The sequence below is a fragment of the Sorex fumeus genome, unplaced genomic scaffold, assembly GCF_029834395.1.
Source record: "Sorex fumeus unplaced genomic scaffold, SorFum_2.1 ptg000006l, whole genome shotgun sequence".
NCBI classification, from domain to species: domain Eukaryota; kingdom Metazoa; phylum Chordata; class Mammalia; order Eulipotyphla; family Soricidae; genus Sorex; species Sorex fumeus.
This window is the reverse complement of record NW_026606063.1, coordinates 56,928,230-56,954,614: the sequence shown is the minus strand read 5'-3', so window position 1 is coordinate 56,954,614 and position 26,385 is coordinate 56,928,230. Positions and strand designations below refer to the sequence as shown.

The following is a 26,385-nucleotide window of genomic DNA, read 5'->3' as shown; positions in this document are numbered from 1 at the left end:
AAAAGCAGTTTTCTAAGAACTGGCACAAATTATTGTCAGACATTCAATAAAATTATAGGTGGGTAAAGAGTACCTAATTTTTTTTTCTAGGTCTATATAAGGGCTCACTATATTCCCTTTGTTAACCCTCTAATAGCAGATTATCCTCTAAATATTCTGTTTTCTACCCTGAAAATGGATTTTTTCCCATCTTTTTTTAGGTTTGTTTTTGAGCCACACCTGACAGTGCTTCAGGCTTACTTCTGGCTCTGGACTAAGAGATCACTCCAAGTGAGGCTCAGGAGACCATAAAGGGTGCTGGGATGGAACTTGGGTAGCCCATATGTAAGATATACTATTGTTCCTATTTTTCTGGACTCTCCCATAGGGTTTTTGTTTTGTTTTGTTTTTGTGTCAAACACTCCTGGTAGGGCTCAGGCAACCATAAGTGGTGCCAGGGTTCCGCAGGGTTCAAATAATTAAAAAAATCTTAGTGTAAAGTACATTATAAATGATTGAATTCAGAAGACTTTATTGAGAAATAATTCAAAGAGAGAGCTTTTTGAAATCTCTTTATTTCACAGAGCAGGTTAAAGTTTCCATCAGTTTTATTCAGAGTACTTTAATAAAGTCACCACTATTGCTTTTCTTTCACTATCCAATCTTCAAATGTACTTGCTATAAATATAATATTAAAATATAAAGTAAAGTCACCTATATTTCTTTAGAAGAGTTAAGTATTTTCTAATATATTTATGGAGATAACTGGCTTCATGTGAGCAAACATGAGAGAAAGTTGGCCTCACTTACCCAGAGTTTTCTGGTGCCCCCTTGCTGGCCTGTGGGGAGTTCAAGGTGAAGATCCCCTCCACTAGAGTACATCTCCACAACCTGTCACAGAAGAGCACAAGATTGTAATTGCAAAACTACCGTTTCATTGCAAGTGCTTTATTGTCACATGCAGTATCTGACAGTCTAATTGTGTATCAGAAAAAATGGAAAGAAAAGGTTTATAGATACTAGTGGTAGATGTGAGGAAGGGTTTGGGCTTAGGACTGCAGCTGTGATAAAACAACTACAGACAATATGTGGCTATTTAAAATAAAACATAATTAGTGCTTCGTTTCTAGCTACCTTAACTGACCCAAGTGTTCAATAGCTACATGTAACATGTATCAAACTTAGAGATGAGTTTACATCATTACAGAAAGTTCTATTACACAGAATTGGATTCGAAGTTGAAGGATGTTGTTTCACACATGTTTAAACTATTCATACTTTATTTATTTATAATTTTGGAGAGGAGCCATACTTCTGGCTTTGCACTCAGGAACCACTTCTGATCGTACTCTAGGGATTATAAAGGGGCCAGGAATCAAACCCAGGTTGGCTGTGTGCAAGGCAAGCACCCTTCCTGCTGTACTATCTCTCTGGGCCCTCGTAATTTTTTTTGGTGACAACATACTTAAGTGTGTTGTATAATAAACACATCAAATGCACTTTCTTCCTTTATAGCATTTTCTTTTATTCTTTCAGCTATGGGGTCCACATCTGACTGTGCTCAGGGATCATTCCTGGCAATGCTCCAGGATCATATGTGATGCTGGGAATCAAAGCCACACAGGCCACATGCAAGGCAAGCGCCGAACCCACTGGACTGCCTCTCCTGTTTTATTTCTCGGAGCCATTCAGTATTTTCTTAAATTTAAGGACAAGACTAGTAACAAAGTATAACATTTTAAATATTACAGGATTTGCGGGGAGGTTAGGGGGGTGGCTAAGAAGGTCTTACAGATAAACCATCTATACTGGTTCTAAGAGGGAAAGTTTGGTTACTTGCTCTCCTGTGTGGTAGCAAAAAGTTCACTGTGGTAAATCTTCTTTAATTAAAATTTGTGATGGGAAAACACTAGATAAATTAGAGGGCCTGGGGTGGCGGGTGGGAATCAGAAGTGAATTTAAAGAAGTAACTGTTCTAGATGATAGCCTGATGACTTCTAAAGGGAAAGACAAAAGACAGAGGTAGTAAAACTCCTTAAATAACTGTAGACTGGTCGGTAATTCTGAATCCTGTAAGCTACATTCTCCCAAGGAGGAGCAAGAACCCTCATCTGCGGACAGACCACACAGTGAGCAGCATCCCTGGAGTGCTCTGTAATACTTGCTGCTGGAGCAGTGCAGAGCAACTATGATAGTACAAAAAAAGGATGCTTTTATTTTGAAAAGCCAAACAGTGGGGGGGAAAAAAAGCCAGCAAAAATGTATGAGATTTCTGTATTATTCAGACCAACTTAAATACACAGTATCTCAAATAGCAAAAGGATATGAATGACAGTGATGATGAAGAAAATATTTCATTTCTAATAGTAAGAAAAAACATTTTTTCTCCCTTTCCTTGGGGGGGGGAGGTGTTGGGCGGGATGCACTTCACAGTGCTTGAGAGGTACTCTGGCTTAGAGCATAAGGCTTGCTCCTGGAGGTGCTGGGAGGACCACGTGGTGCGGGTCAAACCCAGACCTTCCTCATGCAAGCACGCTAGCCTTTTGAATCCTCTCCCTGGCCAACCATTTTCCTTTTTGTGTGATGAGAGCTATCTAAAAATAATTAAAATTTTGGCAAAGTACTGTTATAAGTAGCAGCCCTCAGGTAATGTTAAGCATGCACTAGGGAGAAACCTTTATTGCTACTTTTTGCATATAATTTCTAATCATCTCACAATTCAGGCTCTGTTCTTGTTTTCTCTTTTACTATTTATGCACATCTCTAATAGGAGGTTCTAGGATGATAGTAGGTTACTACTCTACAATATTCGAGCTACTCTGAACTGAAGTCCTGTAGCATTAATCTTAAAAGAACTCTAGGGGATCTGAGTGCAAATATTTTACATCTTCTCATACAGGTAACACAACTAGAAGTAACAGAGGATACAAATATCAAGTAGATGAAAGTCACTGGGGGACATGGGTGTAATTCCAGGGACTATACGTAGGAGAGACAGTAATCACACTTACCGTGGAAGAGATAAATCATGGGTTTCAAACTTGAAAACTGTTAACTATGAAAAGCCTAGGTATGGGGGGACAGGATGAGGGTATAGTGGGCAGGGCACGTGCCCTGCACACTCGCACATGGTGACCTAGGTTCCATCCTAGGTACTCCATATAGTCCCCTAAGCCCTGCCAGGAATGATTCCTGAACATAGAGCCACGAGTGGGCCCTGAGTACTTCCGGATGTGGTCCCAAAATCAAAAACAAAAGCAAAAATAAACCCAAAAAGACTGGGTATAGTAAATGGGATATTTTAAATTAACAAAGAAGCTTGCTTCTAATTATCGTTAACCATTTTTCTTCTCTTAGATTTTACTTATAGGGTTACACTCAGCTGGGCAAAGGGGCTTATTCCTGGCTCTGTTCTTCAGGATCACTTTTGGCAGACTGAACTTAGGTCTGCTGCATACAAGGCAAGCACCTTACTTGCTGTATTATCTCTCCAGCCCTTCCTTAAATTTTAATTTTTAAAAAAAAATTAAAAATTTTTTGCCTTCACAGAAAAATTATTGCCAGAAATAAACATGAAGTCTTTTAAAAACACACGAACACAGAAGGCTTAGCTTGTAACAACATTTCAATAACCCTCAGAAAAGGACTTTATGTCCTCATGATGACATACAACAATTTTCACCTAAGGAAATTTTTTTTTGATCAATTACTAGATATTTGTTGGTAACAAGCAATATAAAATAAATTACTGTGGGTCTGCTACAGGGGCAGGATTGAGGGGTGTTTGGGAAAATGGAGACAATGGTGGTGGGACGGTGACAGAGGTGATGGGATTGGTGTTGGAATTTTGAATGCCTGTAACAAATGAAACATGAACCAAACTTTGTAATCCACGGTATTTAAATAAAGTGTGTGTGTGTATGGGGGGGACACAAACAGGGGCCATGAGGGCTATACTGGGCAGTGTTGGGGGGCCAGACAGTACAGGAAATTGAACGTGAAATCAAACAAATGACGATTTGAGCTATACCAATGGTGTCTAAACATAAAACAGGAGCTTAAAGCTAAGAAAAGAAACAGTTATATGTAATTCGGACTCTCCTAAAGTTAAATGCAGAGAAGTCTAAACTATAATACCAGATAAGTCATAGTCTTTTTTTTTTTAAGTTTCCCAAAACTTATCACCTGAATTGTTGCAGTCTAAACTTAGATTATATAAACTTAATTCAAAGTATAGCCCCTCTTAAATATACCTATAAAAACCTGTTTATTTGGTTTTGGGACGACACCCAGCGGTGCTCAGTGCTAAATCCTGGCTCTGCACCCAGGGATAACTCCTGCAGGCTCGAGAGGACCATATGGAGTGCTGGGAATTGAATCTGAGTTGGCCACATACAAGGCAAATGCTCTACCCATTATTTTCACTTTGGCTACAAAACTGACTTCTAAACATCAATTTATACCAAAACAAACTTTACTCAAAACTATCATCAGAAACCCACCTGCAAAGGCTCACTGTGAGGATTGTGGATATTTATTATTGGTGAAAAACTGCTATTCACTGGAACTCTGGCCCCAAGGAATGGCCTCAGTCGATATGGATTTGGAACTCCAACTCCAAATACCTGTTAAATGGAGAAAAAAAAGAGCACAATTTGAGTTGCTTTTAAGTAACATATTGTACTGATACAGGAAAAATTAGTGAGAATAATTTAGACAGAAAATCTAACCCTCTACTTTTTAGCAAATTTTATATTTTTAATTGAATAACTGTGAGATAGAACCTTACAAAGCTGTTCATGATTAAGTTTCAGTTGTACGTATTCCAACACTCATCCCTCCACCAGTGTATATTTCCCAGCACCCAGGTTCCCTCCCATCAGGCCCCACCTCCCTCCCCACAGCATGACTCTATGGCAGGCACTTTTTTTCTCTCTCTGTCTGTCTCTCCTTCTGGGCAGTGTGGTTTGCTGTACTGATATTGAAAGGTCTAACTCCCTTTAAAAAGGAACACATCTAGTTCTTATACCCAATCTATCTATGTATCTTACTTACTACTATGTACTTGGAAAGATTTCTGCATTAGAAACTGAAATGACAGCAGACCTTCACAAAGTATAGGAAAAGGAAAAGAAGGAAATAGGGACTCAACAGATAGCCCTCAACAGATTGCCTCAATTATCAGAGGACAGATATAGAGCTTAGATGGTATCTTAATTATCAAGCCCAGCTACAGCTCATTCCTGTGTGGAAATGTCTTGGGTTAATAAAACAGGGTGCAAGTCATTTAAATGTTACTTACTTAGTACCCAAGATATGTTAGGCACAAAGATAAGTATTATATTAGTGAATAATTCAACAGTGAGCAAGATAGATAAGGTATCTGCTCTATGAAACTTTCATTCTAGTACAAGGCACAGACTGATTACATAATAAAAATATTTATAACAAAATGGGCAATTTGTAATATAGCAGGGGTGGAATCTTTATTCTGCCAAAAGTCATCTTGACATTTGTAACAATTCATGGGCCATACAAGACACAACGACAGGAAACAGGTAGCTGAAGACAAGCATGGTATCTGTCCCATGTACCAGGGTCAGACCTGGTACAGGATTTTACATGCCTCTACAGTCAGTGTCTGGGCATTCTTTACTCCTGATCAGGAGTAAATGGTTGTAGTCAAAATGGTCATATTTTCTTAGGAAGGGGTCAGGGCAGTCTTCTTGGGTGAAGTGATGTGAGTTAATGTCAAATAAAAGATGAAAAAAACGCCAGCCTGAGGAGCACATTGGGGTAAGGGCCATGTATAGGCAGAGGGTACAAGGCAGGGAAAGGGTTGGTCTATTTGGAGACCATCAAAAACAGGAGAATCATGGACAAATGGGCTGAGCTGGCAGGGAGGTGTGATGGCCTTGATCACATTTAATATTTTTCACTAAGAACAATGGGGAACCCAAAAGATTTAAATAGGGAAGTCTGGCCACATTGGATTCATGTTCAAACAAATGTCTCTGGCTAAAAAGTGAGTAACTGACTCTAATTAGGGACTAGGGAGGAGTGGAAAACCAGTTTGATGCTTGTATGTAATCAAGTGGAGGTGATGACAGTTTGGATTAGAGCGGTAGTGATAAGAAAGACAGAGGCGAACAGCATGACTTGGGGAGAGACCAGAGGTGGAGATAAAAAAAGAAAGACAACCGTCTCAGCGCATTAATGGCCTTGAACCTGAAACTCAGCAGCTCATGAGAGATCTCTCTGGACCCTGTACCGAGCCAATTCCACTGGGGCACCTCAGATGGAGCCAGTGTCCCCTCCTCGTCCACTCCAGATGAACCCCCATGGCCACATGCTTCCAGAAGAAAAACCCAGGTATGGGGGATCTGGGACTAAGACTACAGATTACATGGTGGCAGGGGAGACAGGCCGGCCTTTTCCATCACCCCACCTGCTCTGGGTCCTGGCTGTCATGCCCACAAACTGCCTCTGGGTGCCATCTCAGCCCATTAATAGCCTTTATCCAGAGACTCATGAATGAATCTCAAAATGGATTAACTCCCTACAGAGATGTCTCTGGACCCCAATCATTTACAATTTTAGAATTCCAGAGCACACAATTTCTCATGATGTTCATAATAAACAATAGAAAAAAAAATTATCTAGTATCTGCTCCTGGCAGGCAGCTTGAATGGTGATGGGAAAATTCAAAATAATGGTAGTGGGATTGGTGTTGAAATATTGAATGTAATCAATTAATGTGAAGAACCTTATGAAAATAAAATTAGAAAAAAAAAGAAAAAAGAAAGACAGCTAGTACTGACGTGCAACTTGAGAATGACCTGATTATACCCTTCAGGAGTTCAAACTGGCCACCACTACTGAGGTCAGATGTAGGTTTTCTCTGTAGCAAAAAGTTCTCATAATTCTTTTCATAATCTTTTCAGTTACTCAGCTAAACTCATGTTAAGTATCATCAAAATAGCACTTTAAACTTATTTATCTATAGAGTCATTCAAAAGTTTCCTATCTATGAAACAGCCATTCAAGCCTTCTTCACCATAAATAAATACAAGATAGGTATGCCTCCTGACCAAAATGGAATGATTACTTTGACATTAATTAAAAATACTTCTCTGAGCATGGGAGGAGAAATGTTCAAAAAATAAACTTATAAAACTGTAACCTAATACTTTAGCTAAGTAAAGATTTAAACAAATGAGTTTCATGGTCAATAAAAGACATGATTGTCTTTGTAGCTACAAAGCATGGGCTGGAATATCTGCTCAACAACTTATAAGTAGCATAATATAGGCAAGTTATTTAACCTTTCTAAATATTTTATTACCTAAAAGTATAAGAATATCCATAATGCAGGCAGAAGTACATCAAAGTATGCAGTATAGTCCATATAAAAAATGTCAGATCATGTTTATGACATTGAGAGTGCCATATAAACAATTTTATTAATTTTGAAAAACATAAAAATCCTGATTTATAAAACACCGATTTTCTAATTATTTTTGTTTTGGGGTACAACCAGAGGTACTCAGAACTTATGCCTGGCTCTGCATTAAGGGATCACTCCTGGCAGGGTCCCGGGACCATTTGGGCTTGGGGGAATCAAACATGGGTCAGCTGTCTTAGCCCCTGTACTATCTCTTCATCCCAAATATCAATTTTCTTTAGTAACTTAAGAATGACACCACATAAAATAAGTTTATCAAAAATATTTACATAATATATTTCCTAAAGAAAAGTAGATACATGTTTTAATCTTGAAGTTCCTATGATGTTTGATTTGTAAGTGTATAGAAGTGAAAATATAAAAAAATAGCCACTGTGAAAGTAGTTATTTTTTGGTCAATTGGTCTTATATTAACCCAACTCAGCTATGGCTGAAAAATCATTTACTCACAGTCTGGGCTGGAGCGATAGCACATTGGTAGGGCATTTGCCTTGCACGTGGCTGACCTGGCTGACCCAGGTTCAATTCCTCCACCCCTCTCGGAGAGGCTGGCAAGCTACCGAGAGTATCTCGCCCACACGGCAAAGCCTGGCAAGCTACCCATGACGTATTTGATATGCCAAAAACAGTAACAACAATTCTCACAATGGAGATGTTATTGAGCCCGCTCGAGAAACTCGATGAACAACAGGAGAACAGTGCTACAGTGCTACAGTGCTGTTCTGAATAGGGATATTTACACAGAAATAAGTAAGTATAAAAAAACTCTTAAAATCTGAACTCTTACGGAGTCTATTATTCTCTAAGTTTTGAGAACTGCTCTTAAAAGGCTGGTATATGATAAGATAGAGATGATAAATGTATGTGTATATGTGCACATGTATATACAGTAAATAAATTTATTAAAAATACACACACACACACGCACACACATTAAACATTTCTTTTTGTGTGTGTGTGGTTGCTCCCAAGTGTTGCTCATGAGGTCATGAGGTCTGGGACCCACTGGCAATTCTGGACCAACTAGGCCAGCAGTACAATGCAAGAACATGGGGATGTGATTTTCCTTGGGCCCTGAGGTGCCAGGGAGCCACCCTGGCAGTGTTCAGGGGCCTCCAAGGGCGCCTGACAATGCTCTAGGAATATGTGATACAAAGAATTGAACCCACTTTATTTTCTCCCAGCCCCCAAGTATATTTTATAAAACAAGGTTTTAATTTCAGTTCTTACCTGGTAAGTAAATACCCCATGATTAGATGTGTTAATAAATAAAGTATTTTCTACATTTCCTACTACTCTTGCCAGAAAAACTACATCAAATGATGTATTTCCTCCTGGAAGAATTTTCTGAAAGAGAAAAAAATGGAACAAAGTTAAATTAAAAAATGTCAGATCATGTTGATGACATTGAGACTGCCAAAGTTCTCTAAAGTAAACATCTCAGAATCACTCCATGACCCAGTTGCCCTCTTATGAGGGTTTAACTTGTAAATTAAACTATCTTGCAATAAAAAAAGATGTCTCTATACTGGATGTCATATATATATTTGTCAAATTACTAGTCTAAAGTTCAGTATAACAGATGCATTCCTTGAATTCTATTCATTAAACAATCACTAGGTTGAAATGAAGTGACTAATTTTAGATTGTTTCATCATCAGACAACCAAGTAAGAGATGAGCTAAAGCTGGCTTTTTAAAAATAAATGTACTACTCTAGTACTAAGCAGTAACTTGTACTATTCCCAGGGTATTAAAAAGCCCAGGTCTTATTTTCTGACCTCTGTCACCATTTATACAGGCACAAAAGGTGCCAACAACTTGGAATTCTGGAAAGAAGGCATGAATGATATTGTGTGCATAAACTCACTACTATTACTGTGTGCAGACTAGAGATATTATTGTAGTTAGCAAAATAAATTCTATTACAACAAAATAGGATTAAGTTTGAGTTGCAACTGCAGTTATGTCTGCAACAAAGTCTTAAAATTCATTTTAATATTTAATACTATTAAACCCTCTACCTTTGTGACTAGAAGTCTAAAATGTTCCCCAAATTACATTTAAAAATATAAGGCATTGACAGACTCTGGATTCAACTCAGGAAGCAGGAAAGAGCAATTCTCCTATATTCTTAACAACAAAAAGCACATCTACAAAGCCATAACTTTTCTCTCAGAGTCTCTGCATCAAACCTTAGATTCTCTAAGGAGAGAGCTACATGTGAGAACGGGCTCAGCCATGGCAGAGACTGAAGAAGAAGCTACAATGTAGAGGGTAAGAAGGATTCAGCTAATGTTTTACAACTGTTAAAGGTGCAGTGTGGTTAAAATGAGAATACAGAAAAAACTTTGGAACCTGTAGACAATAGATGACACAATCCTCCACCCACACCTGACACCCTCCTGTATATAAATGGCTCAGCTCCACATGTTAACCTCACCAAGCCACCAAATCATCACAGCTTCAAAGTTTCTGGAGAGCACTGCAGTTTAAGTGGATGTGTTACACTCCCAAATCGCACAGTACTGACAACTCTGTAGAAGCACAGCAAACCTGATGGGAAAGTTGTACAGAAACCTACCAAGCTCAATGGGTGAAAACAGTAACACAGTAAATCAGCTCAGTTAATCCCCAGATTAACTTTAGTAACACCATTGTGAAATATAGCAATTATCTCAATTTGACTTTTATTGATCTATTTTTAAAAAAATAATTCCATTTGCCATTTTGTTGTAACAAGCACTATGAAATAAAGTGGTTTGTGCCTGTTAAGGGGGCAGGTTTGGAACGTGGGTAAAAAACAGGGGCATTGGTGGAGGGAAGGTCACACTGGTGGTGAGATTGGTATTGGAACACTGAATGCCTCTAACATCAATGTTATGAAAAACTTTGTAAATTGTGGTGTTTAACTTAAAAAAAGAAGACTGAATCAGTAATAAAATCTACCAACACAGAATGGCAACGGCAAATCAACTAAAAAATTCATAACTAGCTTTCTCAAAGAATTAACAAACCAAATTCAACAAACAGTTAAAAAGATTACATACCAAGATCATCTAAAATTTATTCCTGATAACCAAGGATAATTTATTTTTATTTTTTTAATTTTTATTAGTGAAATACCATGGGTTACAGTTGTAGACTTACGAATTTTTGTGCTTGGGTTTCAGTTATACAATGATGAAGTACCCATCCCTCCACCAGTGCCCATTTTCCACCACCACGGGTCCCAGTATCCCTCCCACCCCCCATCCCCTCCATCCCACCCTGTCTCTGTGGCAGGGCATTCCCTATTGTTCTCTCTCTCCTTTTGGGTGTTGGGGTTTACAAAAGAGGCATTGAGTGGCAATCATGTCTGGTCTATAGTCTACATTCAGCATGCTTCTCCCATCCTGGGAGGATCCTCCCAACACCCTTTATTTGGTGCTCCCTTCTCTATCTGAACTCCTTTTCCCCTAGCATGTGTGGCTGGCCTCCAAGCCATGGAGCAAAATTCCAGGTACTAATCTCGGCCACTCTTGGGTGTTAGTCTCCTATTTTGTTACTTTATATTCCCCAGATGAATGAAGTTACAAGGATAATTTAAAATAGGTTATTAATACCGTCCCCCACGCCCCACCAAGGTCGCCAGCTGCCCCCCACGAGCGGCTCTCCGGCACGGCCACGGCCCCGGAGGCACAAGGACTTAGCACAGAGAACCAGCCGCTTGGAGCAGAAAAGCAAATGGACTTGTGTTGATCCGCGCCACCAAGCCTGCCCGGAGGGGGAAGGGCGTTGACCAGCCCGCCCGCTCCTCTCTGGAAAGAAAGATGGCGGCCGCACGGGAGCCTTGTGGAAAGCGGGTTTGAGCCGGGCTCGGGGGAGCGGCGGGGACCTCATGGGAAGGGGGGCTTTGTGGGCCGTCCCCCACGCCCCACCAAGGTCGCCAGCTGCCCCCCACGAGCGGCTCTCCGGCACGGCCACGGCCCCGGAGGCACAAGGACTTAGCACAGAGAACCAGCCGCTTGGAGCAGAAAAGCAAATGGACTTGTGTTGATCCGCGCCACCAAGCCTGCCCGGAGGGGGAAGGGCGTTGACCAGCCCGCCTGCTCCTCTCTGGAAAGAAAGATGGCGGCCGCACGGGAGCCTTGTGGAAAGCGGGTTTGAGCCGGGCTCGGGGGAGCGGCGGGGACCTCATGGGAAGGGGGGCTTTGTGGGCCGTCCCCCACGCCCCACCAAGGTCACCAGCTGCCCCCCACGAGCGGCTCTCCGGCACGGCCACGACTCCAGGGCACAGAAACCAATCTCTTAACTAGCTAACTTTTAATAGAAATTCTTCCAGGGTCAATAAGTAAAATAGCAGAAATTCAAAACCGCGCGGCCGCGATAGCGGCCGCGCGACCTCATTTTATTCTTAAACCAAGTTGTAGAAAGCAAATCATTTCACAACGCTGTTTCAGCATGTCTGATTGGGGGGGGGGGGGGGTCGTAAGCTCTAAACAATAGTTGTGCATCTTCTATCGAAATAATCTATCTAGTCAAAGTAGATAGAGTATTAACTAGAACTCATCTGCCTCACAATAATTGGGAGGGGTGGGAGGTGGGGGTCTATTGGGGTTCGGGGTTAAAAATGAGTATTGGTAAAGGGAAATGTGTTCGGTATCTACATGACTGAGACCTAAACCCGAAAGCTCTGTAACTTTTCCCACAGTGATTCAATAAATAAATAAATTATAAAAAAAAAAATAGGTTATTAATAAGAAATAGCATACTAACAGAATAAAAGGTGAAAGTTACATCATCATTTCAATACATTCAAAAATGCGTTTTTCCTCTGAGGTCAGAAACAAGACAAGAATAACCACTCTCGCCATTCTTATTCATTAAAATACTGGGATGTCTAGTTTGAGAATTTAAGATAATAAAGACATTTTTAAGGCATCAGGATCAGAAATGGAGAAGTAAAACTTTCAATTTACAAATAATATGATTATATACAGACAGAAAACCATAAAGATGTAACAAAAGAAAACAAAAAAAAGAGTTCAAACTAATTAAAAAAATCAGTGAAATTGGAAATTTCACACAATGACAACAAAATAAATGGAAAGGAATAAAAATGATCTGATTTATAACAGCATAAAATATTTAATAAATGTAACCAAGCAGGTGAAATGAAAAGAACATATTGATAAAGATACAATAAAATGGAAAGATATCCTGATCAGATGATTTTTTTTTAAAAAGTGAAGTGGGACAGTTTTCATTGAATAAAACTTACTAAAGTGTGAGGTGGAGTGGGTCAAGGAAAGAAAATAAGTGTTTAAGAGAAAACATAAGCTTGAAAAAGCAAGCAAGGAGACAAGCAAGAGATACATGTACATGCGAGAACATGGGCTCGAAAAGCAAGCCGAATTAATGTTTTAAAAAGTGTTTATAGGGGCTGGAGCAATAGCACAGTGGCTAGGGCGTTTGCCTTGCACGCGGCCAACCCGGGTTCGATTCCCAAGCACCACCAGGAGTGATTCCTGAGTGCAGAGCAAGGAGTAACCCCTGAGCACCGGCTGGGTGTGACCCAAAAAAAGAAAAAAAAATGTTTACATAACCCGAGGGTTCTACTCAATGAAATTCCAAATTGAATCATAATGAAATTTTTCATACACATAGAGCAAATTCTAAAATATACCGGAACCACAAAGACCCCAAATAACCAAAGCAATCATGAGAAACAAAAGCAAACCTGAAAGCATTACACTTACTCCCTTAAACTATACCATAAACCCAGGCTAATTAAAACAGTATGGTAATGGGATGGATAGACTATAGAAAAGATTAGGGAATCGAGAAATGAATTTTTCAGTGTATAGACAACCAATACTTAATCAGGGTGCCAAGAACACTCAAAGGGCAAGGATAATGTTTGGAAGAGCAAATGATGCTGAGAAAACAGGATACTCCTAAGCAGAAAAATAAAATTGGACTTCTCAATGCTCCATTCATCAATGATTTTGAAAGACTTAATCAGACCTGATGCTATAATAGTCCTAGGAGAACACTTAGGGAAGAAATTCCTTAATATTGGTCACATAAATGTCTTGGACTTGACACCAAAAACACCAAAAAGCTTCTGTTTATACCAACTGTAGAAATGGTCAGAGATCCCACTTCTATCATTTTTACAGTGATAAAGTTTGACTATTATAAAATATTAAAAATCCGTATTCTTACAGATTAAAAAATTATATTCTTTTAATAAAAGAATCTGTTATTCTTTTATTAGTATTTTAATTATTTTCATTTATTATTTATTTTTATCTTTTAATATCTGTATTATTTTTAGTAAAAATATAAAAAACCTGTATTCTTACAGATATACAATAAATTACATCTTATGCCAATAACAAAATATAGATGCTAAAAAAAGGCCTAAATTGCAATCTTCATATGATCTAATTTTAATCATAATTAATCAGTTACAGCTAACTATAGTAACATAATCATTAAGAATTATGTACAGATAATAAACTATCAAACAACCACATCCCTTATTATCTCTTATTATCTTCAATTTTAGGTAGTCTAAAACAGAAACATTACAAAGGGCAATATTTGTGTGCGTGCTAAAATCGATTTTTAGCTAGCAATCATTCTATTCTATATTTGCCCAATTAGAGATGATACTATAAGTAGGGCCAGAGCGATAGCAGGGCCGGAGCGATAGCACAGCGGGTAGGGCGTTTGCCTTGCACGCTGCCAACATGGCCGACCCGAGTTCGATTCCTCCGCCCCTCTCGGAGAGCCCAGCAAACTACCGAGAGTATCTCGCCCGCACGGCAGAGCCCGGCAAGCTCCCCGCGACGTATTCGATATGCCAATCACAGTAACAACAAGTCTCATGATAGACACTGGGCCCGCTCGAGCAAATCGATGAACAACGGGAGGACCGTGACTGTGAGTGACTATAAGTAAAATCTTCCATGAGCTAAAGAAAATTTTATTTTCAAATAAGTGAGATATAAGTGAGATTTGATTAGGAATTTTGGGCTGGAGTGATAGCACAGTGGGTAGGGCGTTTGCCTTGCATGTGGCTGACCTGGGTTTGATTCCTCTCCCTTCTCGGAGAGTCCAGCAAGCTACCGAGAGTATCTTGCCTGCACGGCAAAGCCTAGCAAGCTCCCCGGGAAGTGTTCAATATGCCAAAAACAGTAAGAAGAAGTCTCACAATGGAGACATTACTGGTGCCCACTCGAGCAAACCGACAAACAATGGGAGGACAGTGCTACAGAAGTTGAAAAAGGAAATTTAAAGTCAGAGTAAACCCTTTTCTGGTCATGATCTCTCCTAGACGCTTAATTTTGCTCTAAAGATTCCATCACAGGTGTAACACTGAAATGGAGAAATAGGTTATATTTTTTCCTTAAAGATTTTATTCTATTTCTCTCCTTCACTCCTTGCATATCTGGAGTCAATATTCTACTGTAGGGAAAAAAAAAAGGAAAGCAAGATGAAATGGTGGTGGTGGGTTTGGCGGGGGGGGGGGCAAAATAAAAGATAATAGCATAACTTTGGCTATCTACCTCCTTTGAAAAAAAAATCTAGAGTACCTAAATGTAGATTTCAATAGGTAGATATTATCATTCCATAACTACTATGAAAACCAGATCGGTTTTTTGTGTTCTCTTGAGCACCTATACATTTCATTTCTCTTTTAAAGAATTTTCTGTGGGGGTATGATGCCGCCATCAGGTCAGTCTGTACCTGTGAGGCGAGTGCATCAGCAGCCTGATGGTGCCTTCAGACTTCCAGACACCCCAAAATTGCTGCTGTGCCTTTGGCCAGACTCCAAAAACTTGGGGCAAAGTTTATCACGAAAGTAAACGGCCAAAAGTTAGGTATGTGGGAGACACACCCACAAACCACCTCCAGCTCAGCTACAGAATTAGAGGCAAGGCCTCTCTGGCTCCTGATCGAACTACTTAATGGCCGTGATCCCGGTGACAAATCTCAGAACCCAGCGGATTTTGGCAGAAATGCGTCCAGACCCCCAATAGGTTAATGTCGCCAGGCCCGCAGTGGCGAGACACACGGGGTCTCATGGGATGGGGGTAGAGCCGGTCCTAACGGCCTCTCTCGCTCCTGATCAAGCCGCTTAGGCCGTGATCCCAGAGACTCAGAAACAAATCTCAGAACACAGCAACGTTTGGCAGAAATGCGTCCAGTCCCTGCAGTAGGTTACCAGAGCTGGGCCACCCTAGGTGGGAATAGGTTTTGTGCCTTGGCCTGTTCCCCCTGGCGGCTCAGTGGCTGCCATCCTCCAGAGGCCATTGGATGGTAAGGTCTGGGCGTGATTATACATGCAGGGTCTCACCAGATGGGGGTGGAGCTGGCTCTTTCCTCCCTGCCCCAATGAGACCTCAAGTCGCGGCCCATGAATGGCCTCTCTGGCTCCTGATTAAGCTGCTTAATGGCCATGATCCAAGAGACTCAGAAACAAATCTTGGAACCCGGCGGCTTTTGGCAGAAATGCGTCTGGTCCCCACTATAGGTTACCAGCGCCGGGCCACCCTAGGGGGAAAAGGGTGCTGTCCCTCCATCTGCTCCCCATTGGCGGCTTGCTGGCCGCTATCCTCCAGAGGTCATTGGACAGCCAGGATTGGGCCTGCAGTGAAGAGACATGTGGGGCTTCGCGGGATGGGGGTGAAGCCTGCCCTTTCCTCCCTGCCCCAACAAGACCCCGAGTCGCCACCCACAAACGGCCTCTCTGGCTCCTGATCAAACTACTTAACGGCCATAATCCAAGAGACTCAGGAGCAAATCTCGGAACCCAGCAGGTTTTGACAGAAATTCCTCCCGATTTAATTGTTAAAATTTCAGAATTCCAAAATCGTACGGCCACTACTGCGGCCGCACGACTTCATATCTTATTCATAACCAGCAATAGACAACAAATTCTCTACTGCTGCCTTTTCGGCAGATCTGAGTGTTGGGGTAAAATCCCAAATAATAATCGTGGGTCTGGTGTCAAAATATTGAATATAATCAAAGTAGAGAGAGAGTAATGTGGAAATCATTTGTTCCACAGGTAGGGAGAGGGTGGGGGATGGGGTGTACAATGTGTTTTTTGGTGGTGGAAAATGGGCACTTGTAAAGGGACGGGTGTTTCACGTATGACCGAAACTTAAACCTGAAAGCTTTGTAACTGCTCTCAGGGTGATTCAATAAATAAAATTATAAAAAAAGGAAAAAAAAAGTGGAGTTCATGCACAATTCAATCAGCCTAATCAATCACTGAATAAATAGCAATACTCCTACCAAAAAAAAAAAGAATTTTCTGAAAAGCTATTCATTGGCATATGGCTCCAGCACAGAGGGCTGGAGCGATAGCACAGCGGGTAGGGCGTCTGCCTTGCACGCAGCCAACATGGCCGACCCGAGTTCGATTCCTCCGCCCCTCTCGGAGAGCCCGGCAAGCTACCGAGAGTAGTCGATATGCCAGACACAGTAACACCAAAGTCTCCAATGGAGACGTTACTGGGCCCGCTCGAACAAATCGACGATCAACGGGAGGGCCTTTTTACCTTTATGGTTCATGTGATAAATAAGTGCCTGGGAGAGTCTAGTTCAGAAATATCAAATTGCGGGGCTGGAGAGACAGTACAGTCAGAAGGGCATTTATCCTGCATATCTGACTTGGGTTTGATCCCTATGACATCCCATATGGTCCCCCAAGCACCGCCATGAGTAATTTGTGAGCACAGAGCCAGAAGTTACTACTGAGCATGACAGGTATGGTAATAAACAAACAACAACAACAACTGTCCTCCCGTTGTTCATCGATTTGCTCGAGCAGGCTCAGTAACATCTCCTTCGTGAGACTTATTGTTACTGTGTTTGGCATATTGAACACGTCACGGGTAGCTTGCCAGGCTCTGCTGTGCGGCCGAGATACTCTCGGTAGCTTGCCGGGCTCTCCGAGAGGGGCGGAGGAATCGAACTCGGGTCGGCCATGTTGGCTGCATGCAAGGCAAATGCCCTACCGCTGTGCTATCGCAAATCAAATATGCAACTTGTTTTGTTTGGTCTGCACTTTTCAAAACTGAGTTTATTTTCAATGTATGAAAGTTAGAAGACAGGGAAAATTCCTGGTTTTGACTCTTTTTTGGAAAAATAAGAAGACCTGCACCTGAGCTGGCCCTCCCATATGGCAACAACTGAGGCAAGTGAGGGCAGATCTCTCTCTCTGCAGACCACATGCACTCCAGATCACATGCTTTCCACGGTTTCATTAATATGATACAAATCACTGGGGCTGTTTCTCACACTTATGCTGTCACTTTGACCCAGTAAGAATCTGTCTGTAGCTTTTTATCTAGTCTTTGTGTTGTTACTGAAATGAAAGAAGTATAAGACAAACACCGGTCTTCAACTAGGTAGCTTGAACATTTAGAAACAACAAGAGAATTACCAAAGTTTACAAATTTAAAATAAAATTGATAGAGTGCCTGCAAATTAAAACTTATCTTTTAATTTCTTTAAATTATTTTCCTTTTTGCTATACTTAATCCACCATATCTGTACATTGGGAATGCCTCAAGATGGGTATTTTATTGACAGAGAAATTTATCTCTACATCCAGGTTGTAATGTGGCTCTCTGTGACTTACTATGATACAAATCACTGGTTAAATCAATAGAACACCCACACCTCGGTTCTTAGCACTAACTTCATGACAGTGACAAACCCCTTTAGGGTCCAGTTTCTCAACTGTATAATGAGTATCAGATTAGATGCACATTCAGATTTTTCCCAGCACCAGAATCTTATTATTTGGGACCATTAGGCATATTTATAAAAATTATAAAAACCATTTTTAAATTGATGATAAAATGACTATTCATTATAGTATTGAAATTAAGATCCAGTTTTTGGGTCAAGTTTTTAAAGTTCATCACGGTCCTCCTGTTGTTCATCAATTTGCTTGAGCAGGCCCAGTAATGTCTCTATCATGAGACTTGTTACTGTGTTTGGCATATTGAATACGTCACAGGTAGCTTGCCATGCTCTGCTGTGCAGGCGAGATACTCTCGGTAGCTTGCTGGGCTCTCTGAGAGGGGCGGAGGAATCGAACTCGGGTTGGCCATGTTGGCCGCTTGTAAGGCAAACGCCCTACCCGCTGTGCTATTGCTCCAGCCCTCTTTAAAGTTCATATATTCTGGAAAAAATGATCATAAGTAAAAGTTTAAAGATTACTACTTGTGGTCTGTAGAACCCTAAAATAGGCCCTTTAAAAAGTACTGGTCTAATCTTATGTATGAAGAGATACCATGCCTATGATTAGTAATGTTACACAATTAAAGAAACTTTGCAGATGCAACTGAGGCTATTATTAGATAGCTGACTCTTGAGTTCATTGAAAAGGCGACTATCCAGATAGTTTTAACCCAATGGCATCATTAAAGGATTGTCTCCACTGGTGACAGAAGAGGACATCTGACACACAGTAGAGATATACTAATGCCAGCTTGGAAACAGTGAGATAAGAAATGTAGGTGTCTTAAGAGACTGGGAGAGGCCCCTAACCAACATCCAGCAATCAAATGCAGGCCTTAGTTCTACAATCACAAGAAACAGTCAACTTGAAGGAACCTGAAAATGAATTTTCCCTTAGACTCTAGTAAGGATTTAGCCAACTGATCCTTGAAGACGCCTTTAGCTTCAATTTTATGAAGGTCTGTCTATGTTTTCTTTCATGTTCCTTATAGATTCTAATCTGATATTGAGGTCTTTAATCCATTTTTGATCTGACTTTTCTGTCTGGGATTAGAAAGAAGTCTGAGTTCATTTTTTTTGGCATGCAGCTGCCCAGTTGTCCCAGCACCACTTGTTGAAGGGGTTTTCCTTGCTCCACTTCAAATTTCTTGATTATATTTGAGGGACAGTGTCAGTCAGGATATTCAACTCTGTTCCACTGGTCTGCAGGTCTGTCTTTATTCCAATACCATGTTGTTTTAATTACTATCGCTTTGTAGTCAAGTTTGAAGTTGAGTAAGGTGATCGCTCCCATCTTCTTCCCAAGGATTGCTTTAGCTATTCATGGGAGTTTATTGTTCTATATGAATTTCAGGAGTGTTTGATCTAACTCTTTGAAAAATGTCATGGGTATTCTTAGAGGGACTGCACTGAGTCTGTATAATGCTTTGGGGTGTACTGCCATTTTGATAACGTTAATTCTCCCAATCTATGAGTAGAGAATGCATCTTTAATTCCTGCGTCCTCTTATTTCTTGAAGTAAGGTTTTGTAGTTTTCTCTGTATAGATACTTTACTTCTACAGTTAAACTGATTCCAAGGTACTGGATTTTCTCGGGCACAATTGTGAACAGGATTGTTTTTCAAATATCTCTTTCTTCCCTTTATTTTCACATAGGAAAGCCATGAACTTTGGGTATTGATTTTGTAACCTGCCAATCTGCTATACCGATCTATTTTCTAGGAGCTTTTCTGTGGTCTTTAGGATTTTCTCAGTATATAGCCAATTGAAATATTAATTGCAGGATTATGCTACTAAGAAAAGAACCTACTTGGGACTTATATGTTGTTTGTGCTAATAAATGGGTGTTATTTCAAGTCACTATATTTGCAGCATTTATTATGCAGCAACAGAAAGCTAATACAGTGCTTAAGAATTATCTAAGATTAAGAAGCAAAACTGAGATAACTGAGTATGTGATTATAATTTTCAGAGTGCTGAAAGCTCCAAGTTGATTTGTTAATTGTTTCATGTTGAGAGAAATAATGTGTAAGAATAGAAGAGATAATTCTGAAATGAGGAAACTGAAACCAGAATATAAAATAGACAAATCATGTACAGCAAAATAAAATAATACATCAATAAAAATCTAGATGTTTCAACTTCAAGAATTTGTAGCAGAAAAACTTACCCTATTTTGAAAAAAAGATGCATGAAAATGTGACGTTGTAGCAGATATTGATATTAAAGTAATAGTTTCTTCAGAACTAGGATTATGTAAGTAAACTTTTTCCATTTTTGGCATTCCAACTGGTCTACAAAACAAAAAGAAAATTGTCACAAATAATTCAAAGACAATTTCAGCTGAGTTCACTTTTAGTTGTTAAAAAATATTTTTAGACAAATACATATCTAAGTAAATAATTATTATTCAATTGGGTTATATTTAAAATTACATAAAATAAAGTTAGCTATTGAACAAATATTTACTTAGTGGCAATTATACACTCACATACTGAGACAGCTGCTGGAATAAAATAAATTAAGACTCCATTTGGAGACACAATCTAGTCAGGAAGCAGGCAGCAAACAAAATGGTCAGATCTTTTATTTCTTTTTGCGATCCCCATCTTCCTTCTTAATTGTGTCTTCTCCCCAAATGTCACTAATACAATCCCTTCAATTTAGATGAGAAACTGAGTGACAAAGCTATATAGCAGTTACGCCATATGAGTTAGGGGTTATTAATATTCTAATTTTATGAAGAATGCTGATGAACAGAAAAGTTAATTAACCTGCCCAAAGTTATATTTGGAACTAAATTTCAATCCAGGCCAACTATTTCATGCGAACTTCTGTATTAACTTTCAGTTAAGTATGAGACTCTACCTCCTTTCAGAGGAATAATATCACACACACACTGCAGTCCGAGAGGCACAGGATCATTTAATGAACATCAGGTGATTGTCTTAAAAGTGAAATCTCTCAGTATACAGACTATTAAGTACTTACACAGCTAGCCTTAAGTGTATAGGCTTCCTACCTCCCACAGTATCAGATAACTGTGATTATAATTGCTGTGAATATAAACTGCTTTTTAATCAGTGCTCTCTAATCACTTGTCACCAGTGTTTTCTCAACATGATTTTACAGCACCTTTAAGACAAAAGTTACATCATATATGTACTAGGAATTTCCTGTATTAGCACAGAACAAGTGGTATGTGTGGTAAGTATGTGTATGGGTAAGCATGCCTTTCCACAGCCTGGCTCTCACTTCATGGTTAACAACCTCTTCCCTAACATAACATCTCTCAGTTTACATCAGTTATGCTTGTGTTTTCATAATCTAAACCTTCCACTTCAGAAAGGCTGAATTCAATGACCCTCATGCCCTTACTAATTTCTCTGCTCTATGTTTTTCTGATTATCTTCTGTGCCACTTCTAAACCATACTTTCCAATTTAAAAACCACTTCTCTTTCAAGGTCTTCTCATGCCATCATATATTATTTTATTTGATAAATTTTACTTTAGCTACAGTGATCCACAATTTCAAGTACTGTCAATAGTGGGGATTCATGCGCACGACATTCCAACATTACAATCACCACCAGAGTGCATGTTTCCCTCCACGATTGTCTCAAGGTCCTCCATTATCCCCGCCTTGTCCTCCCAGCTCTACTTCATCATCTTTACCCGACTCCCCACATGTCACTGCACTGGTAAGCTCTGTTCTGTAAAGAAGTTCTTAGATTCTGTTACTTTTGGCTATCTGTTGTTTAGGCTTTTATATACCATGTAAGGAAGATCATTTTGTTTCTGTCTCTCTCCTGGCTGACTCTGCTAAGCATACTTTCCAGTTCCATTCATGTAGTGAAAAATTGCACGATTTCATCTTTTCTTATAGCTGAGTAACATTCCATTGTGCATATGTGTACCACAAACACACACACATATGTGGTATCTGTATACCACATATAACTAATATATATACATATACATACACACATATGATCACTTCTTTATCCAATCATTAAATCATCTGTTTTGGACATTTGGGTAGTTTCCGGATTTTGACTATTGTGTACAGTGCTGCAATGAACATAGGAGTGCAAATACATACTTTTCTAAGTAGAGTTGGGACAGATATCCAGAAGTGGAATTGCTGGGTCAAAAGGAAACTCAATTTTTAGAGTTTTTGTTTGTTTTGGGGCTATACATAGTGGGGCTCGGGCTTACTCCTGGTCCTATGCTCAGGAATCACTCCTAGCGAGGCTTATGGGACCACATGGGATTCTGGGGAATTGTACTCGGGTAAGCTCCATGTAAGGCAAGTGCCCTACCTGCTATTCTATTCCATTAGTCCCTCATTTCTTAGCTTTGTGAGAAGAGTCCATATTGTTTTCCAAAAATGTCAAACCAGTCAACATTTCCACAAGCAGTGGATGGGGATTCCTTTTCCCCCCACATAATACTGATACTAGTTGTTTTCGTTCTTTCTGATGTGTGCCAGTTTCTCTTGTGAGGTAATAACTAATTCTTTTGACTTGAATCTTTTCCTGATCATCAGTGATGCAGGGCATTTTCTCATATACCTCCTGGTTATCTATATGTCTTTGAAGAAGCTTCTGTTCATCTCTTCTCCCCATTTTTTGATGGGGTTGGTTTTTTTTGTTTGCTTAAAGTGTTTTTATATATTTTGGAAATTAGTACTTTTTCAAATGGGTGGTGGGCAAATATTTTCTCCAATTCTATAGGGTTTGCTGTTTATGCCAGTTTCTTTTGTTGGACAAAATCTTTTAAATTTGATATAGTCCCATTTATTTTTGTTTTTGTTATCTTTACTGACAATTCTACTAAAATTGACAAACTGTGAAACTGGCAAATATGAGGAAAAATGCTATGAGGATGGCTATGAGCTGCAAAAATCTCAACTGGAGTTATTAGTATAAACACTAATTTATATGCACATCAATAAATATATACTCCTCCACTGATATGGTCACAGGAGCTTAGAAGCAAGGCATCCAGAGGCAATGAGCTATAATACACAGTAGTACTAGCTATACTCAATGCCCCTGTATGGGTTTCTAAATGACATTCATACATTCAAAAACTGGTCTTGGCTAATTTCAGATATGACATAAAGAAGAAGAAAGATCATCAGAGAACAGAATTTTTTTATTTGACTGTGAATTTATTTCTTCTTCATTTTGTATTTTGAATACTTACTATTTACATATCTTTTTTTTTTTTTACAGTTGTAGACTTACAAATTTTTTGTGCTTGGGTTTCAATTATACAATGTTCGAGTACCCATCCCTCCACCAGTGCCCATTTTCCACCAACACTGATCTCAGTATCCTTCCCACCCCCATTCCCCCCATTCCACCCTGCCTCTGTGGCAGGGCATTCCCTTTTGAGAGAACAGAATATTAACCCCACCAATGATTAAGTACAAAGAAAAAGGATGCTTTTATATTTTATAGAATCTTGTAGGTAGTATATTAAGTAATGCTCAAGTTCAAAAAAGAAAATAATCTAAAATATGCACATTACAGCCCCATTATATGATTAAGGAGACTAGATAACATTATGTAATACTTCTGACAAAAATGTTTAGCTTGAATCTAGTTATGAGAAAATAATCAGAAAAATATGGTATGTGGATTATTTTATATGTCAACTGACCTGAACTACAAAATTTTCAATCTCATGAATGGGGATGGAATGGGGACAAGAAAAGGAAAAAGGTAGGAAACAATTCTAAGTGAGACACTTACCGAACAAATGCAATGTTATTATCTCTAATTTAATCCTGAGTGGGGGTATGTATATTATAATGGACATGTTTTAGCAATTAGATAAAGGAATACAAACTACAAAAGATGATGATACTGTATCAATAGTAGAGTCTTTGAGTGTGATGATGGAATTATGGTAATGTAAAAACAGTTCCTTAATTTTCATATATTGAAGAACTTAGGGACAAAGTATCATCTACTAGCATAACAAAGTATGCTTGTATGTCTTTAAAAATAAAGAGAAAGAAGAAAGCAGATGTGGCAAAGAGAAGTTTAATTGTTGGTAAAACTAGATAAAGATTATACAGGTGTTTATCATATTCTATTTTACTATGCTTTAAAAATTTTTAAGTTGGAGAAATAATATTTTATGTTCAAAAATATAGGATGGGGAAAGTTGCCATACAGATAACAAAATAAGAAAAGATATCTCCTATGTCTAACTATCATCTTAGACCTTGGAGTTATTTCTGGACAATAAAAAAAAGTCTAAAAAATTTGAAAATATATCAAAAGAAAAACTGCCAAAGAATAAGGATATGTAAGTCAGAAGAGGAAATTAAGAAAACAGTAAGTATATACTAAGATGGATTCCTGGAACTTACTAGCATTAAGAGAAATTAACAATAAGGCATCACATTATTTTTATGTAGCAAAATTAGAAAGAGGGCTAAGTTAAAGTATATAAATACAGAAACACTCATACACTGTTCTTAGGAATACAGAAAGGCACAGTTGTTGACGAATAATCTGGTAAAACACAGGGATAAGAAATGTACTCATACTCTGTGACTATCCCTCCTTAGTTTATAAAATCCAAAGAAATTCTCACGGTAATTTATATGCACTGTCTGTGACTGTCCTCCCACTGTTCATCGATTTGCTCAAGCGGGCACCAGTAACATCTCCATTGTGAGACTTGTTGTTACTGTTTTTGGCATATTGAATACGCCATGGGGAGCTTGCCAGGTTTTGCCGTGAGGGAGGGATACTCTCAGTAGCTTGACGTGCTCTCCGAGAGGGATGGAGGGATCAACCCGGGTTGGCCACATGCAAGGCAAATGCCCTACCTATTGTGCTATCGCTTCAACCAACCAGAAATATATGACCACCAGAAAACTTGTAAGAGGGTTTTATTCATGGTAGGGTTTTTCTGGGTGTTAGAGTGTTAAGAGGCAGTATGTATAAATAATCATCAAATGGAGAGATGATAGGTAAGAGTGGATACCCGCTGAGGGTAGAAATAACACAATCCTGCAAACAAGGGGGGACGAGAAAAAGGATGAAAAGAGAGAAAGGAAGATAGAAAGCAAAAGAAAGAAATAATAAAAAGGAGGGAGAGAGGAAAGGATGGAGGGAGGAAGGAAGGAAAAAGAAAAGGAAGAAAAGGAAAGGAAGGAAGGAAAATGAACAAGAAAAGGATAGGACAAAATAGCTTTTAGAAAGGTAAGCAACAGAATTAACTACCGCCCAGCAGGTCAACCTGTACCTGCAGGGTGAGCGCATCAGCAGCCTGATGGTGCACTCAGACTTCCTGATACCCCAAAATAGCCAATTTGCCTTTGGCTGGACCCCAACTTGGGAGCAAGTTTCCTGAAAAATTATAAGGCCAAAAATTAGGTATGTGGGAGTCACACCCACAAACCACCTCCAGCTCAGCTATACAAGTTCATTTATGGGCCTTGTTTCAGAGACTATGAATAAATCTCTAAAGAGAGCAAAAGCAGGCCATTTAAGTGCATTAATGGCCATGATTCAGAGACTCACAAATGAATCTTGGAAGAGAGCAGTACACTGCAGAGATGGCTCTGAACCCCAAATATTTTTAAAATTTTAGAATTTCAGGAGCTCATGGTCACTTTTGAGGCTGTATGACATCTTATACTATTCATAACAGGCACTGTAGCACTGTCACTCACTGTCCTCCCATTGTTCATCAATTTGCTCAAGCAGGCACCAGTATCGTCTCCATTGTGAGACTTGTTGTTACTATTTTTGCCATATCAAATATGTCACAGGAAGCTTGCCAGGCTTTACCGTGTGAGAGGGATACTCTTGGTCACTTGCCAGGCTCTCCGAGAGGGGGCAGAAGAATCAAACCCGGGTTGGTTGCGTGCAAGGCAAACACCCTACCTGCTGTGCTATCACTCCAGCTCACAACTAATTTAAGTATTTATAAACCCTTCGCTTCCCACTAAGACCAGAAAGAAGACTTCTGCTATTATCAATACTGAACCAGAAAATCTTGCAATTGGCAAGAAACTAAAAAATTTAGTTTAAGATTAAGATTAAGGAAAGGTTTAAAAACTATACTTGCAGATTATATAAAATTATATATGCCAAGGTATGATTCACAATATCACTGAAAGACTGCACATTGTTAAAGTGGTAATACTCCCCAAACTG

The 26,385-nt window shown here is 39.4% G+C and overlaps 1 protein-coding gene across 1 annotated transcript in view; it reads right to left on the bottom strand.

Annotated features, from left to right (window-relative positions):
* The window catches only part of TMEM131 (transmembrane protein 131), a 194,796-nt gene that overhangs the window by 66,490 nt on the left and 101,921 nt on the right, over positions 1-26,385 (bottom strand). Inside the window, exons 5-8 of the mRNA XM_056123449.1 lie at positions 20,366-20,489; positions 8,675-8,791; positions 4,482-4,604; positions 790-870 (exon numbers count right to left, since the gene is read on the bottom strand). Of these exons, the coding sequence (XP_055979424.1) occupies positions 790-870; positions 4,482-4,604; positions 8,675-8,791; positions 20,366-20,489 (445 nt within the window). The remainder of the gene's footprint in view (positions 1-789; positions 871-4,481; positions 4,605-8,674; positions 8,792-20,365; positions 20,490-26,385) is intronic.